Source organism: Halichondria panicea, chromosome 12, assembly GCF_963675165.1.
Source record: "Halichondria panicea chromosome 12, odHalPani1.1, whole genome shotgun sequence".
Classification (NCBI taxonomy): domain Eukaryota; kingdom Metazoa; phylum Porifera; class Demospongiae; order Suberitida; family Halichondriidae; genus Halichondria; species Halichondria panicea.
This window is the reverse complement of record NC_087388.1, coordinates 679,300-698,398: the sequence shown is the minus strand read 5'-3', so window position 1 is coordinate 698,398 and position 19,099 is coordinate 679,300. Positions and strand designations below refer to the sequence as shown.

The 19,099-nt window shown below is 41.8% G+C and overlaps 8 protein-coding genes across 13 annotated transcripts; 1 reads left to right on the top strand and 7 right to left on the bottom strand.

The window, feature by feature from the left end:
* The first annotated feature begins 79 nt into the window (after positions 1-79).
* Positions 80-2,170, top strand: LOC135345087 (NAD-dependent protein deacylase sirtuin-5, mitochondrial-like). Its single transcript, XM_064542442.1, has 8 exons — positions 80-334; positions 434-557; positions 732-870; positions 924-1,011; positions 1,105-1,158; positions 1,308-1,425; positions 1,662-1,777; positions 1,942-2,170. The coding sequence occupies exons 1-8, from the start codon at positions 180-182 to the stop codon at positions 2,015-2,017; spliced, it is 870 nt and encodes a 289-aa protein (XP_064398512.1). The 5' UTR covers positions 80-179; the 3' UTR covers positions 2,018-2,170.
* A 137-nt stretch (positions 2,171-2,307) lies between these two features.
* Positions 2,308-3,633, bottom strand: LOC135345096 (uncharacterized). Its single transcript, XM_064542450.1, has 2 exons — positions 3,362-3,633; positions 2,308-2,906 (listed from the first exon to the last, which is right to left on the bottom strand). The coding sequence occupies exons 1-2, from the start codon at positions 3,560-3,562 to the stop codon at positions 2,478-2,480; spliced, it is 630 nt and encodes a 209-aa protein (XP_064398520.1). The 5' UTR covers positions 3,563-3,633; the 3' UTR covers positions 2,308-2,477.
* A 288-nt stretch (positions 3,634-3,921) lies between these two features.
* On the bottom strand, positions 3,922-6,521 carry LOC135345080 (peptidase inhibitor 16-like). Its single transcript, XM_064542432.1, has 5 exons — positions 6,155-6,521; positions 5,667-5,909; positions 5,201-5,310; positions 4,996-5,084; positions 3,922-4,928 (listed from the first exon to the last, which is right to left on the bottom strand). Exons 1-5 carry the CDS (start codon positions 6,323-6,325, stop codon positions 4,087-4,089), a joined length of 1,455 nt encoding a protein of 484 aa, XP_064398502.1. The 5' UTR covers positions 6,326-6,521; the 3' UTR covers positions 3,922-4,086.
* A 1,177-nt stretch (positions 6,522-7,698) lies between these two features.
* Positions 7,699-9,532, bottom strand: LOC135345092 (peptidase inhibitor 16-like). Its single transcript, XM_064542446.1, has 5 exons — positions 9,226-9,532; positions 8,692-8,970; positions 8,349-8,464; positions 8,097-8,194; positions 7,699-7,915 (listed from the first exon to the last, which is right to left on the bottom strand). The coding sequence occupies exons 1-5, from the start codon at positions 9,379-9,381 to the stop codon at positions 7,836-7,838; spliced, it is 729 nt and encodes a 242-aa protein (XP_064398516.1). The 5' UTR covers positions 9,382-9,532; the 3' UTR covers positions 7,699-7,835.
* A 158-nt stretch (positions 9,533-9,690) lies between these two features.
* LOC135345095 (peptidase inhibitor 15-like) lies at positions 9,691-12,532 on the bottom strand. The gene is made up of 7 exons (XM_064542449.1): positions 12,432-12,532; positions 12,267-12,361; positions 11,388-12,129; positions 10,943-11,179; positions 10,601-10,713; positions 10,152-10,249; positions 9,691-9,934 (listed from the first exon to the last, which is right to left on the bottom strand). Exons 3-7 carry the CDS (start codon positions 11,535-11,537, stop codon positions 9,870-9,872), a joined length of 663 nt encoding a protein of 220 aa, XP_064398519.1. The 5' UTR covers positions 11,538-12,129; positions 12,267-12,361; positions 12,432-12,532; the 3' UTR covers positions 9,691-9,869.
* A 141-nt stretch (positions 12,533-12,673) lies between these two features.
* LOC135345086 (uncharacterized) lies at positions 12,674-14,066 on the bottom strand. Its single transcript, XM_064542441.1, has 2 exons — positions 13,380-14,066; positions 12,674-13,178 (listed from the first exon to the last, which is right to left on the bottom strand). Exons 1-2 carry the CDS (start codon positions 14,044-14,046, stop codon positions 12,913-12,915), a joined length of 933 nt encoding a protein of 310 aa, XP_064398511.1. The 5' UTR covers positions 14,047-14,066; the 3' UTR covers positions 12,674-12,912.
* Positions 14,067-14,535: 469 nt separating this feature from the next.
* LOC135345091 (uncharacterized) lies at positions 14,536-16,289 on the bottom strand. Its single transcript, XM_064542445.1, has 5 exons — positions 15,918-16,289; positions 15,589-15,834; positions 15,206-15,300; positions 14,966-15,060; positions 14,536-14,850 (listed from the first exon to the last, which is right to left on the bottom strand). Exons 1-5 carry the CDS (start codon positions 16,065-16,067, stop codon positions 14,693-14,695), a joined length of 744 nt encoding a protein of 247 aa, XP_064398515.1. The 5' UTR covers positions 16,068-16,289; the 3' UTR covers positions 14,536-14,692.
* A 109-nt stretch (positions 16,290-16,398) lies between these two features.
* Positions 16,399-19,087, bottom strand: LOC135345083 (WD repeat-containing protein 89-like). Of its 6 annotated transcripts, XM_064542439.1 has the most exons (14): positions 18,905-19,087; positions 18,756-18,831; positions 18,557-18,585; positions 18,373-18,441; positions 18,098-18,182; positions 17,951-18,000; positions 17,793-17,895; positions 17,678-17,744; positions 17,523-17,570; positions 17,219-17,392; positions 17,062-17,106; positions 16,902-16,990; positions 16,673-16,781; positions 16,399-16,590 (listed from the first exon to the last, which is right to left on the bottom strand). In XM_064542439.1, the coding sequence occupies exons 2-14, from the start codon at positions 18,773-18,775 to the stop codon at positions 16,528-16,530; spliced, it is 951 nt and encodes a 316-aa protein (XP_064398509.1). In that variant the 5' UTR covers positions 18,776-18,831; positions 18,905-19,087; the 3' UTR covers positions 16,399-16,527. The 6 variants fall into 6 exon arrangements, with proteins under 6 accessions (XP_064398509.1, XP_064398508.1, XP_064398504.1 ...); XM_064542438.1 differs by having other exon boundaries at positions 18,756-19,087; XM_064542434.1 differs by lacking the exon at positions 18,756-18,831.
* Positions 19,088-19,099: the final 12 nt, after the last annotated feature.

Here is a 19,099-nt window from a genome sequence, read left to right as displayed (position 1 = left end):
GTATTAACACTCTGTGTACATTCCTTGTAACTTATGTCATCTTGTGGTCACATGTGTGTAACAAGTAGGGGAATCCCCAGCGAATCAGAGATTATCCTTGCCACGCCCTCCTTCTTTGTGTACATTCATGCTACAGAGTTGCAGAGCTAGCTCTGTTCATGCTACTATACTATTAAAAGATGGCTGATTTTCTGAGCCAATTCACCCAGTTGCCAAGTGGAGAGGGACCTAGTAGTGACATGAAGGCCTTTAGAGAGGTGTTTGGAGCCGCTAAGAACATTGTCGTGCTGTCTGGAGCTGGTATGAGTGCAGAGAGTGGAGTGCCCACATTCAGGTAGCTATCTGTACTGTAGCTAAGTCTCGTGGATGAAACGTCTGGCTTGCGAGACTACTCTGTAGCAATATGGGTTGGTGTACTCTTGTTCACACACAGGGGAGCTGGTGGCTATTGGCGTACCTACCAAGCTCAACAGTTGGCCACTCCAGAGTCATTCAAAGCTGATCCTTCGCTTGTCTGGGAGTTCTATAGCTATCGACGAGAGGTCATGCATTCCAAGGTGTGTGTGTGTGTGTGTGGAGAGTGTGTGTGGTGTGTGTGTGTGGAGAGTGTGTGTGTGTGTGTGTGTGTGTAACGATCTATTTTCATTGTGTGTTTTGTGTGTTAGCTAATCCATAAACAAAGTGGCTATAAATTATTAAGATAATGAGCCCACCCCCTCCACCCTATACAGTCTCCTAACCCCGCCCACAAAGCCATTGCAGAACTGGAGGCCAGACTAAAACCCCAGGGACGAAGTGTTACCGTAATAACACAGAACATAGATAGGCTCCATCATAAGGCCGGCTCTGAGAGCGTCGTTGAACTACACGGTAAAATCGTTTCAAATACCAGACCTTGATTATATCACATACTATTTCCACAGGGTGTTTGTTCAGGACACGCTGTACCAAGTGTGGAGATATTACTGATAATAACGAGTCCCCCATCTGCCCTGCACTCAAGGACAAGGGGTGAGTACAGCCTAGCAGGCACATCATTAACCGTCATTGTCTACTTGTGGATAGTAATAGTAATTATATGCACAATGGTACATTCCCTTGCAGAGCACCTGATCCAAACGCAATGTCTGCAGATATCCCAGTGTCTGACCTGCCAAGGTGGGTAACCGTTAATACTGACTATTAGTCTAAGAGTGCATGGTTACAACATTTAATCATTGGTATTATATTCGATATTACACTAATAGTTGAGACCGTACTTCCTCCATATTTTGGGAGCGATTAACGGTATTTATACTCTCTCTCAGCTGCAGTAAGTGTCATGGTCTCCTCCGCCCACACGTGGTGTGGTTTGGAGAGCCTTTAGAGGGAGCTGTGCTATCAGCAGTGGATGAAGCACTGGAACAGTGTGACCTCTGTCTACTGGTATGTGCTTGTGTTCACGTTGAGTGACCTCTGTCTACTGGTATGTGCTTGTGTTCACGTTGAAAGTACCCGAAAAGATCAACTCTTTTCCACTCCATTTGGTAACTTTAGCAAACCAAATGATTATACTGTACTAGTCAGATCTCTTTAGAAATAATACAGAGTACTAAAAATGTGTTTTTTTATTTTTAACTTCACAATCTTTTAACACCATGTTATTCTCTCTCCCCCCATAGGTGGGCACATCGTCTGTGGTCTATCCTGCAGCTGGTTTTGCCCCCCGATTAGCGGCAAGGGGTGTGTCTGTAGCAGAGTTTAACCTTGAACCTACGCCAGTCACTGGATCACTCAAGTACGTATGTTGTCATATATTGTGTGGGTGGTTGTTATGGTCGTTAGCATTCAATCAAGAGAACCATTGCAAACTAAAAATAATGGTTGTATCGAATACTGAACTGTATTGACACTGTATTATATGCATGTACTGACCCCACCCACTCACCCATCTGTATGCAGGTACCATTTCCAAGGCAAGTGTGGGGAGATACTTCCCGAAGCTGTGAAAAGGCATCCATCAGAACCAGAGCAATAGAATCGTCATAGCTATATGTACATATTGAATTATCGTACCAGTAACTAAATTCTCATCCATTTTTGTCCTATTTTTTTTATTTTATTGTGTTTGTCCACCAGTTCTGAATTACTAACATACAATGAATCAAATGTGAATACTAAGTCTATTAAAGCTGTGAAATAGTAGCCAGTAACAATGTTACATTACAACATGCACTGTTGTGCAAATAATACCTGTAGACAACACATTGAATCTTAATTGCCTAACTTTCATGGAATCCCCACTACAAACAATTACATTAAGAAGACTTACAGTGAGGTAGCAAGCATGTTTCAAAAAGGTAGGTGGACAAAGTGTGAGATGTCAGTAAAACAAAAATATTAAATGAATCTCTTCGAACTAATATTAGGTGCGATTAAAGACAGCACAACACAACGAGCACATATGGATAAGGTGAACAATTCTGTGGAACAAAAAATCATGCACAACAGCCAGCCTTTGACTTAGAGAGTTTTTCAGTTTTTATTTTCTGCTGACTGCCAACTGGTTTCACTTTCGCTGCAATTTTGTCAAACATGTCTTGCACTCCCGTTCCATCCATTGCCGAAATTTCGAAAATCATGTCCTCTGAAATATCGTTATTCTCAGCGTACTGTTTTGCTCGCCCAACTGTAACTTGTCTATCGTCTTCGAGATCAAGTTTGTTTCCGACAAGCACGGTAATTATATCTGACTGTGATCTCCCAGCTCTCGCTCCTACTGCGTTATCGGCCCAGTTGGTGAGAGAGTTGAATGTGTCTGCATCATCAAGACTGTATACGAGCATGAGGACCTTGGACCAGCGGAAGTAGGTGGGAGGAATGGTGCTCATGTGACGTTCTATGCCGGCAGTGTCGAAGAGTGTGAGCTGTGTGTGTGTGTGAGGGGTGAGGTCAGTGAGGGGGTGGTGTGTGTAGGGTGAAGATTGTGAGGGGGTGTTTCAAGGGATGGTATGTGTGTGTGGGTGTGTGGGTGTGTGAGGGGTGACGTTAGTGAGGGGGTGCACAGAGTTTGTACACAGTTAAGACTGCGTGTACGTGACGTGATGCCAAGTGATCAAAGTTAGAGTGCATGTATGTACCATTTAATGCTGCCAAGTGTAACTGTTTGCTACAAAGTCAACTGATAAGTCTGAAAATTCCTTTCACTTCCTACTAATAACTACGACCTGAGTCAGATTACCCGTACATACATTGTGTACACTTGGGAATATCACCCCCACAAAGTAAACTGAAAAAAAACCAATAGAGCATGCAAAGCTACAAGCTAGCAAGCTGGGGACAAAAAACATATTGCCGGTATATTAAATGATACAAGACTTACAGACACTTCTCCATCCTCGATTTTCCACTTCTTGTGGTACTCTCCAAGCCTTGGGTTGTGCGTAGTGTGCTCAATAAACTCTCCAGTCCTGTAACGCATGAATAGTGTGGTTTTTCCGACTCCGACATCTCCCACTAGCACCACTTTGTCCGGAGGAGACTCCATGAAGTTAACACCCTCGCCGGTAGCTTCAAAAGACATGGCTTGTTAAAAATTAATTCTTATTTACTTCTGTTCTACTAGTCAGCGTTTTTATTGAAATAAGGGGAAAGATCGTCTTGTAAACAAACTGTTTCAGACCAGCCCCACCCTCTTGTTCTTCATGCTCTGCAGGTTATGCCTCTGGCCTGCCTCCTTGATAATGAATACTGCAAGATCTTCTCTATTAATGGTTGGTGATAGAGGACTTGTGTGAGGTATGCCTAGATTAGACTGACTTTGTGTGGGCTAGCTCTGAGAGATATGAATTAGGGCAGTATCAACCTCCATTGAAATTGCGGCGTTCTAATAATCAAAGATAATAACATAAATAAATATCGCATAACGTTTTTGCCTTAAAATTGAAAATTGAACTAAACACTATATTATTTTATAAGTGAGCATATAATTATTTCTAGCACTGTGAGTGAAATAATTATATTTATTATCAGGAGTGCATGAATTATGCACTCTTTATTATGATGCACAATGGATGAAAATTAATGTATAGCTATAAGACCATTATATCAGTTTGATCTGTTCCGTTGTTTCTTCGTCTTCTTTGGCGATCTTTGTTTTGTTTTTGATTTTGATTTTTTTATTGACCGTAATCTGCTTCGTCTTGAATTCTTTGATTTGGATTTCGCTGATTTAGATTTCGCTGATTTAGATTTCGCTGATTTAGATTTCGTTGATTTAGTAGATTTTGTCGATTTAGATTTTGACCAGCGTGTTTTCCTGCGCCTTGGTCTAGTGTCAGATCTCTCGTTTGGAGTACTAGTGCTGCAGTCAGTTTTGCTTTTATCAAGGAAAACCACTTTATAAAAATATGCTATGAATTGTATTCCAAGTGGCAGCCTCTTCCGAATAGTAACTGATTGGGTATTCGTCAGTTTAATTTTGTTCGATTTCACCATTTTAGTAATTGCCTGGTATAAGTCGCAAGGTTTAGTGGTTGGTGGATCGGTGGTAGCTGTTGTAGGTTCCTGTGTAGATACCGGGAGTGTGCTTATGGGCATGTCTGTTGTAGAGGGGATGGTGATAGTTGTTTCTTCACGAGTGGGGGGTACAGTTGTAGGGGGGTTCGTAGTGGGGGGTATAGTTGTAGGGGGGTTCGTAGTGGGGGGTATAGTTGTAGGGGGGTTTGTAGTGGGGGGTACAGTTGTAGGAGGGTTTGTAGTGGGGGGTACAGTTGTAGGGGGGTTCGTAGTGGGGGGTACAGTTATAGGGGGGATCGTAGTGGGGGGTATAGTTGTAGGGGGGTTTGTAGTTGGCTCAGTAGGAGGACTTGTGATAGTAGTCACTGCATCTGTTGTGGATACGATTTGTGTTGTAATACGGGGAGGGGGCGTGGTTGGTTGTAAAGGAGCTGTGGACGGGGGTGAAGACGGTAGGTATAAATTGTGTATTCAATAGTTAAATCTTTGATCACTTACTGCAGAGGTTGTTCACGCAGATAGTCCCATCAGAACAATTAGAGCAAAAATTTCCCAATATGTAAGGACGTCCATTCTCAATTCTCCCTCTGTAGCAATTTACATTATTAAAATAATGTATTACTCACCATATACTGACCGTGGTTACTCAATATTGCATGGTACAGACTCCCTTAGGCTATTATCATTGTCTATACATACTCACTCTGGTGCGTAGTTGCAAACTAGTAACACTGAATTCGGTAAAGGGAACCCGTCAATGGTGGGACATCTCACTGCCCCGCATCCCACCTCTGTTGTGTCAGCCCACACAAGCTGTTGACAAGAACAAAGTGTTATAGTCTGCATGTGCATTACTGCAAATACCAAAATGCTCTCTTATAAGCTCAATCATGCAGTGCTGTGTATTGTTTATTGTTCTAATGGATGGCCTTCAATTTCAAAGTGGTTGCTGTGGGACTGCCAATTATACTCATAGCAGGAATGTGTGTGTCACAACAACGGTTGTGTTTACTTACACAGGCTACTATAGCAACAAAGCTACTGTGGGCATGCAATAGATACTGGCCAAAGGAACTATACTGTCCATCACCCACAGGCCCCGTATATAGCTCATATGGCGGCATGGCAACTCTGTGATATAGCTATACTTATATGATATATATATATACCTGTATATAGTCTGTACACGAGTCTTGTGTTGTGCACATGTTGGTCTGGTAGTTATAATTGTCTCTCTGACTGAACCATCCCATCTCCACAAACAGTGTGTAGTTGGGAGTCCCCGCATTAGAAGCTGACAAGTTCTCACCAACAGTAGCAAAGGAGACATTATCTGCTCTGTTTGTGTTATCACTGAAGCTGCAGCTTGCAGCATGAGCCTGGGCCACTCTTGCTAGCTCCTCGTTCCATTGCTGTGTGTATGTATGTATGTACATAATGGTTTGATATAAAACAAATACTTGCTTTGCTATGATTTTCTTTTGACAAAGTTTAACCACACTGCACACTATAAATTAATGCTATTTGAGCTGACCTTGATACGAAGTATAATCGTATATACATCTAGTACGTGACAAGCATGTATATACAGTTGCTGTAAAAGCAATTAATGAGCTGCTACATTTCCATCACTGCATGCAGGTCAATCTATACTCACCAGACTCTGAATGTTGGAGGCTGGAGGGTCCACCATTCCTCTGAAGAGATTGTGAGCATCCACCAACTCTTGAATATCAGCCTCTGACAGACTGAGTGGAGTTTGTGAGACCACAGTGTCAGGAAGCATTGCGAGGAACCCAGCAACCAGCAGCAATCCTCTTCTGGACATTATTGCAAGAAACTTTTGTATGACTAAAATAGAAGTGCTTTTCTGCTTTTACTGACAGTTTGCTAGTGCAACTAATTTGATGAATAGAATTGTCTATAAACCACTTCTTGTATCCTGCTCCATAAATAGTGGTGCTAGATTTTAAAAAATGGGCTCTCTATTCAGTAGCATTTTCAAGTAATGGACAACGGTGTGTTTGTTTGTCCATTTAAGTAGCATGTGAGTGGGTTGTTGGCCAAGTGCACACAGATTGGCATGTAAGCTATTTATAGAGCTGCTACAAACAACTATGGACCACCATATTGCAACGTCACTAATCAGCTAATGTTTTTTATGGGGATGGGGTGTTATCGTACATCTATATATACAGCACTGGCTATATAATTTGAAACAAGCTTTGTTATGTGTTGTTTGTTTACTACATTAGGAGAGAGGATATGAGTGCACGGGGGAAATGTAAACGACGACAATTTAGGCAAAACATTACCTTAAATGTTAATTTATACTTTTAGCGGCATTAAAAATTATGGCAATATAGAGCCGAGTGGAGGGGAGAGTTTACATGGCTCTGTATATAGAGGGTATATACTGGGAAGCTGTATAGTGGCTTATGGCATGTTATGAGTACCCTCACACCAGCAGTTTGTGCATGTGCCCTAAACATAAAGTTGTTCAGGTCAGTAATGAATGTAGCCATCATGTCTTCGGGTAAGAAAATGTCTAGTTTGCAAATTGCTAATGTTGTATACATGCAATTGAGTCAATATTGTCATGAGATTATTATGGTACAATAACAATCACAGCACAAACAGAGAGTTTGCTTGGCTCTATATAGAGGGTATATTCTACTAGGAAGCTGGTTGTGGCTGATGCTGTAGATATAATATGGCATGTTATGAGTACCTTCACACCAACAGTTTGTGAATGTGCCCTATAAACACATGCACCATAAAAGCTGTCTCTTTTAGAGTCTCCTCTCTTGCATATGGTGTGTTATGGTCTGGTCCTACAAAGAGTATATATTCTTGGTCCTACATATGCAGCCCTTAGTTGTTCAGACACTGATGCTGGGCCTGCATACCCAGACCAGACCTGATGCAATGAATTAATTAAACAATGTGATAGCCTGTTAGCTGATTGATTCCTCAAAGCAACACTAATTACACATTCACTCGAATCTATGTTAGCTTTGGCACAGAACAAAGTGTCACCTGCTATTATCATCAAGCATGCTGTAGTTGCTTTTCAAATGGTATTGGTATTGTAAAGTTGTTCCAGTCAATAATGAATGTAGCCATCATATGCCTTAGGGTAAGAAAAATGTATAGTTCGCAATTTGCTAATGTTGTAGATCTATACATGCAAGTCAATCGTCAAGAGAATCAACAATAATACAATAACAATCACAGCACAAAATGAAGCTATAAATTAGATTAAAACTCAATTGGTAAAATGGTATAGTTTTTAGTTATTGTCTTTACACTAGCTCATCAGTCTACATGGTGTCCGTTTAGAATATGGACAGCACTGCAGCCATGAGTACACTGATCACTGAGAGGTGGACCACCACCCTCTCCGCTCCAGATTCAGCTGCACACAAGGAGCACAATTTCATTTTTACATTCATGAAAATAGTAGCTAGCTTGATAGATAGCAGTAAACACATGCACTGACCTTCTTTACAACACTAGTATGTACGGATGCCAATACTTACATTTTATACTCATTTAGGATACAATAATTATAGTTCTAATGGTGTCGTATTACTCACAGCAAAGGTTGCGGTCACAGTAGGGCTTGTCGGTGGGACAGGAACTGCAGGATACGTCTCCCTTGTCATAGGGGGGTTCCCCAGACACAATGCTACCTCTGCAGGCAATATCATGAGGGTATAGGTAAGCGATATATATGGAATGATGATATTGTAGATTCAAGTAGATCAACTTTAAATTGGACCCCAAGTTGAAGCCCTGCTACCAAAAATAAAAAAAACAATTGTTGTAAAGTCTACAGAGCAGCTCACCCTGGGCCATAATAGCAGACAAAGTAGAGAGCGTTCTCTCCATCATCCTCGGCTCCCTCTAGCTCTGTACACCTGCTCACTCCACAACCCACAGCATAGGTCTGGGCCCACACAAGCTACACAAGATAATAGCACATAATGATATACAGTACATTAAAGGCTCCTGTGCAGGCAACTACAAGAACACTGATAGACAACATTACACGTATGTAATTATAAAGGGATATCTCTGCTGTTCCTGAAAGTCGACCTGGTGCATGCGCAATTGTCTATACAGGTACATTACATAATAATGTTATACTGCAACACAAAACAGCACAATGACCTCCCCTCTCCCTCTCACCTGCACATAGGGGGCACAGATACAGTCCATCTCATCCTCGCACTGCTCTTGGTTCCCGTCCTCATCCCGGCAGTATCCAGTGTAATGGTCGTAGCTCTGTCCAATCTTGAACCACCTGTTGACCAGCAGAGTGTAGTTGGCACTGTAGCCGCTCAGAGCGAGCTTGTTCTCTCCAACATAGTCGAACTTGGTAGATTGTGTGTGCCTGTTCTCATTGATTTCGTAGATACAGCCAGCAGCCCAGAATTGAGCCATATAACCCAGCTCCTCATCCCAGTACTATAATATGCATGAGAAACAAATCAAGACAAGGGTTAGCAGTTTTGCAGGTAGTTCTATAAGCTAAACCAAGTATGGAGTACTTGATTATATTGTACTGTTAGGCTTTACTCAACATACAGTGAAATAAGGTAGGACATACAGTGTGAAAATCTGTGCAAAATTGCTCAAGCATAGCAAACCACTGCATGGTTAGTATACCTTCATACAATGACTACCATGTATGAAGTGCTGAGCAGCTGCTGGCTAACTCACCATTCTCTGCATGTTGGATGCCACTGGGTCCACGAGACCTCTGTAGTAGTTGTGTGCATTCAGCACCTCCGTCTTCTCATCGTCACTGAGACCAGATGTTGACATCACACTCACCACCCCCAACAGGAACACCAGTACAGTTGCTACAAGCTTCATTTCGTCGTATTATTTTATATATCAGCAGAGAATTGTTCTTTAGTCCTTTGATAGCTGCCAATCGATCTGACTCTCTCACAATTAAATCTGAGCTCAAAACTGGAATATCATATGCTTAAATACTGACTGCCCTTAGCTCTTTAGTGGTACTAATGGATATTGACAAACAAGCAGCCATCACGAGGTGTATAATGCAGTGAACTTTGATATGGTATTGTAGCTACATTGTGCTGCATATTTGCGTGAATGGCCTAGGGCACTCTCCATTGCTGTAGGGCATATGGTGTCAGTGTTAGCAGGGAGACTGTGCATTCTTATCGTTATTTGGGCAAAAGGAATTATGTGACATTGTCGTCACACACATGATTGCGTACATGTTAAGTAGCTAGTCATGAGACTGTAATTAGCATTCAACACGATAAAAAGAGGTGTCGAGTACATGTATAATATACAGGTTCAATCACGACACAGTCATTGCACTAACTGCATCAGTATTTGTTTTCATTGAGTTGTTTAACGGCGGCAGCTGGTAATTTAACAGCTGGTGTAGAACCTATAGGGCAAAAGTAATGTATACTTTACGTTACATTCGGCCATATGATAATAATTATGATATTATCTATCTAATTAAGGGACGTAACATGCCTGTCGTATACCATCCAATTTTTTGATAAAAAAAAAACTGTTATATAGCTTGTGCTATATACTAGAAAGTTTTGCATATTCGTCTAAGCTATAGAGCATGTATATGTGTTGTTCCATGCACTTACTGCAGAGATTAGAGACACAGTGTTTGTGGTCAGGTAGTTGGCAGGCGGAGCAAGGTCGGAGTCCAGTCCTGTACGGTCTCCTACCAAAAATGTTACCCCTGTACATGCATGCAGTGTACAATGAATTAAAACAATGTCACAAAAAGAACGATTGAAAGTTGTTATTTGATATAGGTCTCACAAAAAGCTCTCAATGCATGCAGCACAATGCATGCAGTTTAGTGAATAGATGTGTGGTTGCTACAACAATAGACATAATAAAACCACACAACAATGAATGAATAGAGCATTGCTACTGTACTCATAACTTTCAAAGCTTGCTAAGTAGGTGACCCACCAATGACAGGGAATGATAATGAAGTGGCTGATCATTACAGGAATGTGCTGGTGATGTCATTGAATAACACAGTATACAAAGTTATTAACGCAAGAATCATGACACCACATACCCAGGTCCGTAGTTGCAGGCCAATATAAGTCCGTTCCGGTATGGAAATCCTGGAACTGGATTGGGACATCGATAGGCACCACAGCCGACATGATTTGACGTAGCCCAGACCAGCTGTATAAGGAACAATCACAATTATCCTCTACAAACGAGCAATTATAGTCACTAGTATGTCTATAATTATCTTATAGACAAGATACGAGTTGGGTGAGTGGGTTAGCTTTCAGAGCTCACTACGAATGCAAGTGAGCAATTACCCCAATCCTTGTTAGGCAGTCTTTGTTGTTAGGGAGGGAGCCATTGTTGTAGCATTATTACCTCCCACCATTAATGAAGCACACACCTGTGTGTAATGACCACACACTCCAGTGCAGCTATCCTTCACAAAGTCGTACTCAGACACCTCTTTGTGCCACCTCTCCACCTCTCGAGTATAGTTCTTCTGAAGACGATTGTTCACTGCAAGGTTCTCACCAACGTAGAGAAATGTCTGTTGCTGGTTAGTTCGAAATGGATTGTGGTCGAATATACACTGCTCTGCGTAGTGCTGAGCCAGCACAGCGAGGTCATCGTTCCAAATCTGTGCAAGAGAAATAACGATAACGTTATGTATATATTATAATGATGTGAGGGATAGAGGCGGAGAATGGGGATAGTGTGAAAGAAAAAGGGGGAAGGAGGGGAAAAATTGTATCATGGCTAGCACACATAGTCATTGTTGTTATATTTCATAGCTTGAGATCATAACATGCAAACTTGTGTTGTGAACATGCACATAACAACCTCACCATCATCTCCATGTTGGTTGCAATGGGGTTGACTTTGCTCCTGAAGTAGTTGTGTACCTCCAGTAGCTCTTGCTTGTCTGCACCAGATAGTCCAGTCTGGCCACACACTGCAGCAAATAGGAGACAGAGAGAGAGGGCAACAGACAACATCTTAATAGCTTAGCTTAGCTATTATCACGAAGAGCAATGCAACGCGCATGCGCATTTGCATTGTGGGGGCACAGATTACCTCAACCAAGTAGTGCCTGTAATCTGAATACCAGAAAACTATGAATTTCGGTACATAAAATTAATGTTGACATTGAAACATTTCTAAGAAAATGTGATGATATCATTATGTAGGTGAATGCTTGGGCTTTATCATATCCAAAAAAGTTTCCTTGGTAACCTAAGGTGGTTGGTAACATTTTTCAGAGAAATATTTGTGAATAATTATAATTATATCTGTAGCTTTATTATTCATTCACCTACACAATGGTATCAGCACCATTCTTAGAAATGTTTCAATCTCAAGATACATTTAAGTACTACTCACAAATTTGTGTGATATTCTACTCTTCAGATTACACTACACTATACACTTAACGTTCAACTTGATAAGTTTACATAACTAGCTTGAGGGTGGCATACAATGCAGCCATGACGACCACTATAGAGGGGCCAGCAGTTATGATGGCAGATGAGTCTGTGGTAGTCGCTTCCATGGAAACTGTTACCATGGTGGTGGTAGGAGCCGAAGCAGCTGGGGGAGGAATAGTACAATAATAAACTTGACATATGATCAGTGAAGTATTTTATTGATGTATATATGGTAAGAATGCACAACATGCAGTTAAAAGGTAATACAATTGTATATTGGACAATCTCATGTACACTTACTGCATAGGTTGTCCTCACAATAGGTGCTATTCGGAGGACAGGCAGAGCACGATTGAGCTCCAGTCAAGTAGGGACTCTGCCCGGCGAAGTTTCCCCTATAATATTATTATCACAGTAACTAAAAAGCCGTACATGCATTGACTATACATAGCAACAATTGCTTACGATGGTCCATAGTTGCAGACAAGTAAGAAACCTATCGCCGTACCTATCGTATTACAACGATACACACCACATCCGAGATTGTTCGATGTAGCCCACACCACCTGGGGAGGGGGTATAATTATATACGCAGCTTACTGATTACATTACATGCAGCAAAATATAACTATAAACTCCACTATTAATTTTGGACTGCCACAGACACACCTGGGTATAAGCTCCACACACTGAAGAACAAGTGCTCGTAGAGTAGTCGTATATGATTATAATTAACAAGCATACCAAAAAGCATGTGTTATCTGCATAATTATGATGATTAACATGATTCAGACTGCTATATATATAGCTCTATAGCTAAATGTGTATAATGGGATGGCTACAGCCCTACATGGCCCACACTAATAAACAATCCCAGCTATAGCTCCATTACAAAATCTGATACACAATGCACTAATAATCAGTTTGTCCTTAATAAAGTAAGTTATCAAAATGCCCTCGTCTTGAGGGACTTTGTTCCAAAAGTATCAGAGTAGATATCTTCGACTCGATAGTCGATGCAGTCGAAGTCGATGAGCATCTTTCCCTGATAGCCAGGGTTCATGGCGGTCCAGCACAGCTGTTGGTCACGATCGTTCTCTCTTTCCATGAAGGCCCAGAGAGGACGCTGCATCACTGGGACAGGCTCCTTGTTGGGAAGCAGGAGGATCTTACGAGTCTTGTCGATGGACACTCCTTTACGAAAGAACTGACCTGCATGCATGTGTGCATAAGATTTGACTGACAATTAACAGCACATACATGTATATATATGCAAGAATTAGTGCATGTGCATGCATGGTATACATGTGTGAACCACAAGTGCATGTTTGTCAGGAGCAAACACACAAAAACCCAGGGGGGCTCCTTGGTGAAAGAAAAAGCTATATATGTTGTACAGCACAGAATGCTCACCAATAAGCCCGTGAGAGTCCTCATTCCCCACTCCAGTGCTGTGCCAGAACAGGTCAAGATGCCCATCAAAGAACTTCACACTCAATGTTACGTCAATATCCCTCAGAACCACCTCAACCTTCGGCTCTTTGAGTACAATATATCCAGTAGCAACTGAAATCTTGCCACCATCAATTGTTATCTTAGATATACTTCCAGCAAATAATTCAGTTTTTCGTTCGATGTTAATCTTTTTAGTTTTAGCATTAAACACAAGAGATGAGACATTCTGTGAGATACCATTTGGAATAATGATGCCAATTTCTCCGATCCAGGTCACCTCTTCTCGTCGTTTGTCACCAATAAAGAGTGCATTCATGACGAGCTTGTTGCTTGTGATGAGGTTAAAGATCATGTTCTTCTCTCCTTGAATAGTGTAGCAGAGCATGTCACCAGTTGGGAGGGCTACACTGAAGTGAGGGTCTGCTCCGAAACTCATGTCCATTGTCGGCATCTCAGGCATCATCTCAGGAGTTGGTGTCACAGAAGGTTGAGTGGAGGTTGTTTGTGAGGAAGAAGTAGTTGGCTGAATTGGCTGTGTGGATGAGGACGAGGGTACTACTGCAACAGCACTAGCCCTGGCACACAGTAGAGCTGCTGCAAATAAGATCACTTGCATTTTAGGCATACCCTCTCTTTATGCTGAAATAATAATATCCAGTCTATAATACTCAGCTATAGCTTGCAATTGCACTTATTATATATATTAACTGCATTTTACACTCTGTGTATATATTTCAATACGAATCTCCCCTGACATTTCACATTTCATAGCTTGAGGCTAATAATCGCAATTAGCAAATCTGTGTTATGACCATGAACATAACTAGCAAACTATCATCTCTATGTGCGTTGGTTGTAAATACACAAAAATAGGGTCTGGCCAAATTCACCGTACAGAGTTGTGTTGACCGCGCCACAGATATAGTGGCGCTCTAAGTGGCGTTACACTATTAACAAGACTAGATCTAGTAAAAGCTCCACAAGGCACACTGTGTATTTCCATACGAATCTCCCCCCTCCCCCACGTTCAATAACATTTAGTTATAATTCACAGCTTGAGGCTATAATTATATTATGCAAACCGCGCCACAAATATAGTGGCGCTTTAAGTGTCGCTACACTATTAACAAGTGGAGCTCCATAAGGCACAACCTACATGATATTGGCACCTAAAAAGTCTCACAATGATCTTCAACACTGTATTCTAGATCCTAAACATGTATAATACTATACAGTTAACTTAATGTTTTGTAAATGTTCAACTGACAAGTTCACATAACTAGCTTGAGGGTGGCATACAATGCAGCCATGACGACCACTATAGAGGGGCCAGCAGTTATGATGGCAGACGAGTCTGTGGTAGTCGATTCCATGGAAACTGTTACCATGGTGGTGGTTGGATCCATGGTGGGGGTAGGAGGCGAAGCAGCTGGAGAAATAATCTTGACACATAATATTATCAATCAGCAAAAATGTTAAGAATTTAAAGAACTTAAGTGTACAGTAGGTTAGTACTTGTATTGGACAATCTCATGTACACTTACTGCACAGGTTGCTCTCACAGTAGGTGCTATTCGGAGGGCAGGCAGAGCACGATTGATTTCCTGTCATGAAGGGACTCTGACCAATAAAGTTGCCCCTATAAAGTGGTAAATAATTACTGTAATAGTGAATGTTTTGACCCCTGGGAATTACCCGCTATACAGCAGTAGCTAAACAACCAGCCATTGACTGACTACATGTACAGACTACATAACAATCGTGACATTAAGACAATTGCTTACGCTGGTCCATAGTTGCAGACGAGTAAGAGACCAATCGTACTATTATTACAGCGATACACACCACAGCCGACATTGTTCGAATTAGCCCACACCACCTGGGGGGGGGGTGGAGGTGGAGTCAGCAACAGTAGCTATATAATTATAACATGATTATATACGCAGCCTACTGACCACTCATTACATCAGAGGAGGTACGACACGAGTACCTCGATTAGGCTTGGTCACATGCAAAATTCAACAGTAAAGTCATTGTTGCGTGTGACTAATTAACTCAATTTTAACCTAATCGAGGTACTCGTGTCGGACCTCCTCTGTCATTACATTACATGCAGCAAAATATAATCATAAACTCCACTATTAAAGTTGGACTGCCACAGACACACCTGGGTATAAGCTCCGCACACTGCAGATACAGAACAGGTATTCATTGGATAGTCGTAATCAGCTCCCTGGTTTTGCCATTCGCCAACCAGTCCTGTGTAGTTGTTGACTGGGTTCTCTTGGGAGAGCAGAATATTTTCTCCCACACTAGTGAAGGTGTTTTGTTGTGACACCCTGTCAGTATTGTGCTCAAACACACACTGCTCTGCATATGTTTGGGCCACTGTAGCTAGTTCGTTATTCCAAACCTGAGAAAAAATAAGTTGTTGTCAACAATAGCACGCATTAATCATCTGTAGAATTGGCTCTATTCTGTTGAAGTCATAGTTACCATCATCTCCATGTTGGTTGCAATGGGGTTGACTTTGCTCCTGAAGTGGTTGTGTGCCTCCAGTAGCTCTTGCTTGTCTGCTCCAGAGAGTTTAGTCTGGCCACACACTGCAGCAAACAGGAGACAGAGAGAGAGGGCAACAGACAACATCTTGATAGTTAGTAGCTTAGCTATCACTGTGAATGGAGCTGCAAGGATCAGATTTAGTAGTTTAGCTATCACTGTGAATGCATGCAGCAATGCAATGGTTTGTGGAGCATAAATAATATCTATACACTGTATACATACATACCATCACATTTCACTAAAATGCACAACAGATAAACTTCAAGACTATAATTATAATTAACAAGCATACAATAATTCCCTTGTGAAGTGTCACATACCAATCAGAGCCAGAGGTGTGTAATGCCGTACACTTTCCAAAGGAACTGCATTTTATACACTTAGCATTTGCAAACAAACAAATATTTTTCCAGGATAATTTTCGATGATAATGATACACAAACTATACACACATATGTGCATTGCAGATCAACCATTAAGTGATGTTGCATGATATACACACAGAAATATATATAAAAAAAGAACAAGTTCGACTCAACTATGATTACAACGTCCACAGACACACTAGCCCATCCTCTCCCCCAGTCACCAGAGTCTCGCCATCCACCTGGACACAATTAAAGCAGCGTGTAGAAAAGAAAAAAGAAAAAGCTAAATGACTGAGGGGGCGTAGTGGGACTGTTGCTTACTGTGCTGTCCCAGTAGAGAGCTCGAACTGTTGCCGTGTGACCGCCAATAAATAGGCCAACGGGTTTGGGAGACTTCATGTCCTCACAGTGGAGCACTCTCACTCCACCACTACACAGGGGGAGGGGTTTCGTTATTGTATGGAACGAGGATAGTAACACAGCAACCTTGTTTAGAATCTCGTACCAATTATGATATTTAAAATTGGGTCATGTTAAAACTATAACGTACCTATTGTCCCCGCCCACTAGGAAGAGCTCGTCTGACGATGACTGGTAATGATAGTCCACTAGGTAGTCAATATCCACTCCAAACTCGTCCTGTGCAAGGGGGGGGGGGGGGGTGGTGGTGGTCTTACAAATGTTACCAATAATAATAATTGTGAGATTACCTGAATGGTGTTCTTCACATTACGATCAGTATAAAGTGGTTCCACCTAAAGAAAGAGAAATGAACATGGAAAAGAAGGGGAAGAGAGTGAGGGATATTGATGGGGGAGAAAGGGAAAGAGTAGGGGAGAATGGGAAAAAAGGGGGAGCTGACAGTACCCCACACACCTCTGCATTCTCCCAGACCACACATCCTCCCTCGTGGGTCAGACAGTACAGGTGGTTAAGTCCGCAGAAGCCAACCTTGCATACGGAGGCCTCTGAGTTCTTGACAGAGATGACAGCTTCTTCCTCCTCCATTGTATGCAAGTCAAACAGACACACCAGCCCATCCTGAATAGAGGGAAACAATTCCAATTTTAAATCAACATAACTTAAAACATCAAATTCAAATCAACATCAACCATACATAACAACATGCAGGGAGAATTTAATAGTGAAACCATTTCTTTGATGGTCTTACTGTAGAGCCTGAGGCAAGGGAGTAGGTGGAGTCTGGCTTGAACTGTACCTGTATGGGGGATATGATTCATTCAACTTGTGACTGTAACTGGTGATCGCATACACGATGGATGCTAATGGACTCTCTGATCCTATGACATAATGATTAGTACGTACCGCTACAATGTCGTCGCTATGTGACTCGGTAAACTGACCAATCGGATCTCTCCCCATTCGTAAGTCCCTATAAAGTCACCAGAATGAAAGCCAATAAAATAATGTGTCCACATACCAGATATATATAGCTGCATCTTCCCCCACCAAATCAGAGCCAGCTGCAATTAACGACCCACTCATATCAGAGCTCACACAATTGAAGGGCTCGTGGTTATAGCCTGAGGCATTTGTGTAATAAATCCACGCCATAGTGGACTATAATTATTGAATTACCTTGAAATGTACTAGTGGGAGTTTTGCTGGACTTTCTTGTATCCCATAATCTAAGTGATAAAATCACATAATTATACATGTTTACTACACGTGGTAATTGTTACTGAGAAACAAGTCAAACAACTATGGTTATACTGTTTGGATCACCTGACATGTCCATCAGTGGAGGACGCACACAACTGCCTGTCCGCCCACTCCAGACCACTGACCACACCCTCCCCTCTACCTGACGCTACACAGACAAACAAAACGATAAGTCAATCAATAGATGTACATTGCAGAAATAAATTTCGTTTTTGTTATCGGCAGACAAATCACTCCACCAACTAAAAACGGCCATGCACCACCATTCTCTTAGAATCAAGAAAGAGCTCTCAATCTGTCAATCCATGCTGTCTCCTTGTGCTTCAATTCAGTGTTACCTTCTATTTGGTAGGCAACTTCCAGTCCACTGCCTCTGTTCGTGTACACGTTAATACAATTGTTAGAACCTGGGGAAACCATACCAACACTTCAGCTTAATATGTTGGTTAGTATTAGAAGCTGCTACGTACGTATGTGACTGCTAGATATAATATTATTATGACTGATAACACAAGGTCATACCTGAAGCTGCAATCGTACCATCCAGATCTCTGTATGAAGAAAAATAATAAAATTAGGTCAACTATGCTCTGCAGCGTTGAATTATTGATACATCAACGCTCTTGTTCTTGTTGATGTAAGCATATGCTAGGCATTTAATGAACGATTTGACAGGTACACAGAACGACACACTCGCAGCAGGAGGCAATCTCCCCCGCACCTTAAAGTGGATTGGCACATGATCGTTCCGGCTCTCTAGTAACTACAGACAGAAGCCGGTACCGGGTGAGGAGACACTGCGTTTTATATATAATTACAGCCTCTTGGTTAGAGTTGTGAATGTGTCAAGCCCTTCATCTGCAGACTTACTTGTTGGTACCAGTGATACACAACACATAGATCTCTCTTCTCCCCGAGTCAAACTCCACTGAGCTCTTTAGAGTCAGCTTGGGAAAGGTAGGTTTACTCTTGCTAGTCAGAGCCATGTCTCTGCTTTGTATGCCACGTGTGTTTGCGCATGCGCCGAACATAATTATGGAACCCCTATGTATTGTGAGGGGACTC

Coding starts and splice junctions, on each gene's coding strand:
- LOC135345086 (XM_064542441.1), bottom strand. CDS start 14,046: ATGCCTAAAATGCAAGTGATCTTATTTGCAGCAGCTCTACTGTGTGCC. Junction 13,179..13,379: donor GGACTCTCACGGGCTTATTG/GTGAGCATTCTG, acceptor ACATGCATGCAG/GTCAGTTCTTTCGTAAAGGA.
- LOC135345087 (XM_064542442.1), top strand. CDS start 180: ATGGCTGATTTTCTGAGCCAATTCACCCAGTTGCCAAGTGGAGAGGGA. Junction 871..923: donor GAGCGTCGTTGAACTACACG/GTAAAATCGTTT, acceptor CTATTTCCACAG/GGTGTTTGTTCAGGACACGC. Junction 1,159..1,307: donor CCAGTGTCTGACCTGCCAAG/GTGGGTAACCGT, acceptor ACTCTCTCTCAG/CTGCAGTAAGTGTCATGGTC.
- LOC135345091 (XM_064542445.1), bottom strand. CDS start 16,067: ATGTTGTCTGTTGCCCTCTCTCTCTGTCTCCTGTTTGCTGCAGTGTGT. Junction 15,835..15,917: donor CAACCAACATGGAGATGATG/GTAACTATGACT, acceptor ATTTTTTCTCAG/GTTTGGAATAACGAACTAGC. Junction 14,851..14,965: donor CTGTGAGAGCAACCTGTGCA/GTAAGTGTACAT, acceptor TTATTTCTCCAG/CTGCTTCGCCTCCTACCCCC.
- LOC135345096 (XM_064542450.1), bottom strand. CDS start 3,562: ATGTCTTTTGAAGCTACCGGCGAGGGTGTTAACTTCATGGAGTCTCCT. Junction 2,907..3,361: donor TCGAGGATGGAGAAGTGTCT/GTAAGTCTTGTA, acceptor ACACACACACAG/CTCACACTCTTCGACACTGC.
- LOC135345092 (XM_064542446.1), bottom strand. CDS start 9,381: ATGAAGCTTGTAGCAACTGTACTGGTGTTCCTGTTGGGGGTGGTGAGT. Junction 8,971..9,225: donor CATCCAACATGCAGAGAATG/GTGAGTTAGCCA, acceptor TGCATATTATAG/TACTGGGATGAGGAGCTGGG. Junction 8,195..8,348: donor GTCTGCTATTATGGCCCAGG/GTGAGCTGCTCT, acceptor TATTGCCTGCAG/AGGTAGCATTGTGTCTGGGG.
- LOC135345083 (XM_064542434.1), bottom strand. CDS start 19,065: ATGTTCGGCGCATGCGCAAACACACGTGGCATACAAAGCAGAGACATG. Junction 18,001..18,097: donor TCCACTGATGGACATGTCAG/GTGATCCAAACA, acceptor TTTATCACTTAG/ATTATGGGATACAAGAAAGT. Junction 17,745..17,792: donor GATGCAGCTATATATATCTG/GTATGTGGACAC, acceptor GTGACTTTATAG/GGACTTACGAATGGGGAGAG.
- LOC135345095 (XM_064542449.1), bottom strand. CDS start 11,537: ATGTTGTCTGTTGCCCTCTCTCTCTGTCTCCTATTTGCTGCAGTGTGT. Junction 11,180..11,387: donor CAACCAACATGGAGATGATG/GTGAGGTTGTTA, acceptor TCTCTTGCACAG/ATTTGGAACGATGACCTCGC. Junction 10,250..10,600: donor GCCTGCAACTACGGACCTGG/GTATGTGGTGTC, acceptor ATGCATGTACAG/GGGTAACATTTTTGGTAGGA.
- LOC135345080 (XM_064542432.1), bottom strand. CDS start 6,325: ATGTCCAGAAGAGGATTGCTGCTGGTTGCTGGGTTCCTCGCAATGCTT. Junction 5,910..6,154: donor CCTCCAACATTCAGAGTCTG/GTGAGTATAGAT, acceptor ACATACACACAG/CAATGGAACGAGGAGCTAGC. Junction 5,311..5,666: donor CGTGTACAGACTATATACAG/GTATATATATAT, acceptor TCTTGTCAACAG/CTTGTGTGGGCTGACACAAC.